General features: G+C 37.6%; 1 protein-coding gene across 1 annotated transcript; it reads left to right on the top strand.

Annotated features, from left to right (window-relative positions):
- LOC110432712 lies at positions 548-919 on the top strand. The gene has a single exon (XM_021453498.1). The coding sequence runs from the start codon at positions 548-550 to the stop codon at positions 917-919; it is 372 nt and encodes a 123-aa protein (XP_021309173.1).

Consider the following 3,735-nt stretch of genomic DNA (forward strand, 5'->3'; position numbering starts at 1 on the left):
CCAAACTATAAAGCTAGAGTTAAACTTTAGTCATAATTATTATAAGTAATTATATACCACTGAAGCCAATTAAGCATTTATAGTTTTGAAATATGGATTATATGAAAGAAACTAATCAAGTGATTATATATCAGGTTAAAACTAATCAAGGTATAATTAATAAAGAAACATTATAGTTAATATTAATAACGTGAGCATTTAATTATTTATTTATAAAAGATCAAAATTATAAACATAATTTACTTTTAGTTTAAAAAGACTTAGATAAGTATTACTTAAATTATTTATGTGCTTCATGTTTAAATAATCAAATTATAATTAAGAAGTATTTAAGTTCACATTTGATTATAAAGATACCAAAATATAATCCTATATTGTCTTTATCTTAATTAAATAGAAAAGCATTCAAAACGTTAATCAAATTACTTATACTCCTAAATACGAGACAATGAAAACAACATTGCTAACATATAGAGGAGGTCCGGCGGGTTCCTCACCTTGCTGCGAAGCTCGAGGAGCAGTCCTCGTCGCCGGAGGGGCCACGACGATGGAGAACGGCGCGGGCAGATCGACCTCGGGCGGCGGCTATGGCGGCGGCGTGACCAGAGCACGGGGTGGCAGCGGCGGTGCCCTAGGGCTCCTAGGGAGGCGTGCGGGGTGCGGCAGCCTTCTTATAGAGGCGGCGAACCTTGGGGCGCGTGCGTGGGCCCAGCGCCGAAAGAAGCGGCGGCGGCGCTCCCGTCTCCGAAACAGACGGAGGTCGGGGATGACAGGTGGGTCACACTCGTGGGGCCCACCCGTCAGCGGCAGCAGGTGGGAGAGGGCAGCGCGCGGCCGCGCGGGTGCTGGGCTGCGGCGCGGCTTGGGTGGGCCGCGGTGCTGGGCCAAGGCCCAAGTGGGGGAGGCGCGCGTGGGCTAAAGCAGTGGCAGGCTAGGGCGGGGCTTCAAGCGAGGAGTGGGCTGAAAGAGAGGAAGGGGAAAAAGAAAAAAGAAAAAGACTTTTCTTTTTATTTAAAAGAGTTTGAAACCAATTTGTTTGACCCAAACATAAACCAAAACTTGATTTAGTAATTTGAGATTATTTTAGAATTGTTTTTCTTTTAACTCAGATACGAATTTGTTTTTCAAATATGACTTTTGGAGTTTTATTTTTTTGAAAACCGAAAGGACCCTAAACGTGCCCGCTAGAAATTTTGAATTTCATCATCATTTTTTTTTCACACAGAAGCTAAACAAAGCTAGGGCACAAAGCACACAATAACAAAACAAAACACCCTTCACATAATTTTATAAAAGTTTTAAAATTTCACCTTTTTCCTCATTTTATAAAAGCATCAGTGAATAAAATCTTGGAATATTTTACAAAAATTTTAAATCCTTAATTAAATTTAGTGTTTTCTATTAACAATCCAAAATTAAAAATTTTGGAGTGTTATAGTCGTATAGAGGAGATTTGGGAACTAGACTATGCACATAATTTTAAAGTCCCTTTATTCCGATGCTAATGGGTGAAGATGAAAGGAGGGGTATCAGTCGATAAGGAGTACGGAATGACGACAGTGGACCTCAATAATATTGGATATACAAACGATCCATTCGTCCTCGGTACTAAGGTGAATCAGGTGTTCTATGTGAAAGACATGTCTACAAAACCTAAGAGAGGGATACAAGACGAGAAAAACACCAACGAGCCAAAGCGACACATCGTTCTTACAGGGAAAAGAAACATCGTGGGAATTGAAGACAAGTCAGATGTGTCAGAGGATTATGAAAAGGATGAACGGATCCCACCCTTCTATGTGGCTAAAGACCCAAGCATCATGCTCGCTGCAGAGGACACTCCATGGTTACGGAATGATCATAACCAAGGGCATTATGTTAAGAAAAAGTTTACCACTATGCTAGCTTGATAATGGTAGTGATTTGTACTTGAAATCTTGTGTAATATAATTGTAACATTATGTGTAATATAATTGTAACATCTTGATGTGGATTTTGAACTATTGGTATTCGTGAGTTTGGTCAAACTTGGTCAAGTGACCCATCTGAGTACTTCAAATGAAAATATTTTGAATACCAAGTTGTTAGAGCTCATCAATATCGAAACTTTTTATATAGACCATTTTTCTATTTGGGAAAGTTTATGTAAACAATACTCATCAAATCTTGTATCTCACACAAAGTTTATGAAACTATACGTGGGAAGTGTGGATTTTGAACTACACTTTGCCAGCACTTTGTCAAATGCAAAAATGGTCTATATATGAAATGTAGATCTTGATGAGTGGAGCAATATTGGTATTCATGAGTTTTCCATTTGAGGCCATCCATGGTTCTGAAAATTAGCGTTTCGCTATGAATTCTTTCAAATTTCAAAATTGAGTGGTCTAAACTTTTTCAAATGAAAATGTGACCATTAGAGAAAATGTAGGTCTTGATGAGTGGAACAAACTTTCTATTCATGAGTTTTCCATATGAGGCCATCCAAGGCTCGGTCAAAGTGTGTGTTTGTGAAACCCACTATTTTGACTTTGGTCAAACTTGGTCGAATGATCCACCTGAGTACTTCAAATGGAAAACTTTTGAATACCAAGTTGTTAGGTCTCATCAAGACCTACATTTCATATATGGATCATATTTTCATCCGGATAAATTTGATCAAGTCCGAGGCACATGTTTTCAAATTCGAAGACGGGCTTTGGTCAAACGTGGTCAAACAACGGAGAAAATGACTTGGAATGAAAATCTTTTGAATACCAAGTTGTTAGAGCTCATCAATATCCAAACTTTCTATATAGACCATTTTTCCATTTGGGAAAGTTTATGTAAACAATACTCACCAAATCTTGAATCTCACACAAACTTTATGAAACTATACGTGGGAAGTGTGGATTTTGAACTACACTTTGCCAGCACTTTGTCAAATGCAAAAATGGTCTATATATGAAATGTAGATCTTGATGAGTGGAGCAATATTGGTATTCATGAGTTTTCCATTTGAGGCCATCCATGGTTCTAAAAATTAGCGTTTCGCTATGAATTCTTTCAAATTTCAAAATTGAGTGGTCTAAACTTTTTCAAATGAAAATGTGACCATTAGAGAAAATGTAGGTCTTGATGAGTGGAACAAACTTTGAATTCATGAGTTTTCCATTTGAGGCCATCCAGGGCTCGGTCAAAGTGTGTGTTTGTGAAACCCACTATTTTGACTTTGGTCAAACTTGGTCAAATGACCCACCTGAGTACTTCAAATGGAAAACTTGTGAATACCAAGTTGTTAGGTCTCATCAAGACCTACATTTCATATATGGATCATATTTTCATCCGGATAAATTTGATCGAGTCCGAGGCACATGTTTTCAAATTCGAAGATGGGCTTTGGTCAAACTTGGTCAAACGACGGAGAAAATGACTTGGAATGAAAATCTTTTGAATACCAAGTTGTTAGAGCTCATCAATATCCAAACTTTTTATATAGACCATACTCACCAAATCTTGAATCTCACACAAACTTTATGAAACTATACGTGGGAAGTGTGGATTTTGAACTACACTTTGCCAGCACTTTGTCAAATGCAAAAATGGTCTATATATGAAATGTAGATCTTGATGAGTGGAGCAATATTGGTATTCATAAGTTTTCCATTTGAGGCCATCCATGGTTCTGAAAATTAGCGTTTCGCTATGAATTCTTTCAAATTTTAAAATTGAGTGGTCTAAACTTTTTCAAATGAA

This window comes from Sorghum bicolor, chromosome 2, assembly GCF_000003195.3.
Source record: "Sorghum bicolor cultivar BTx623 chromosome 2, Sorghum_bicolor_NCBIv3, whole genome shotgun sequence".
NCBI classification, from domain to species: Eukaryota; Viridiplantae; Streptophyta; class Magnoliopsida; order Poales; family Poaceae; genus Sorghum; species Sorghum bicolor.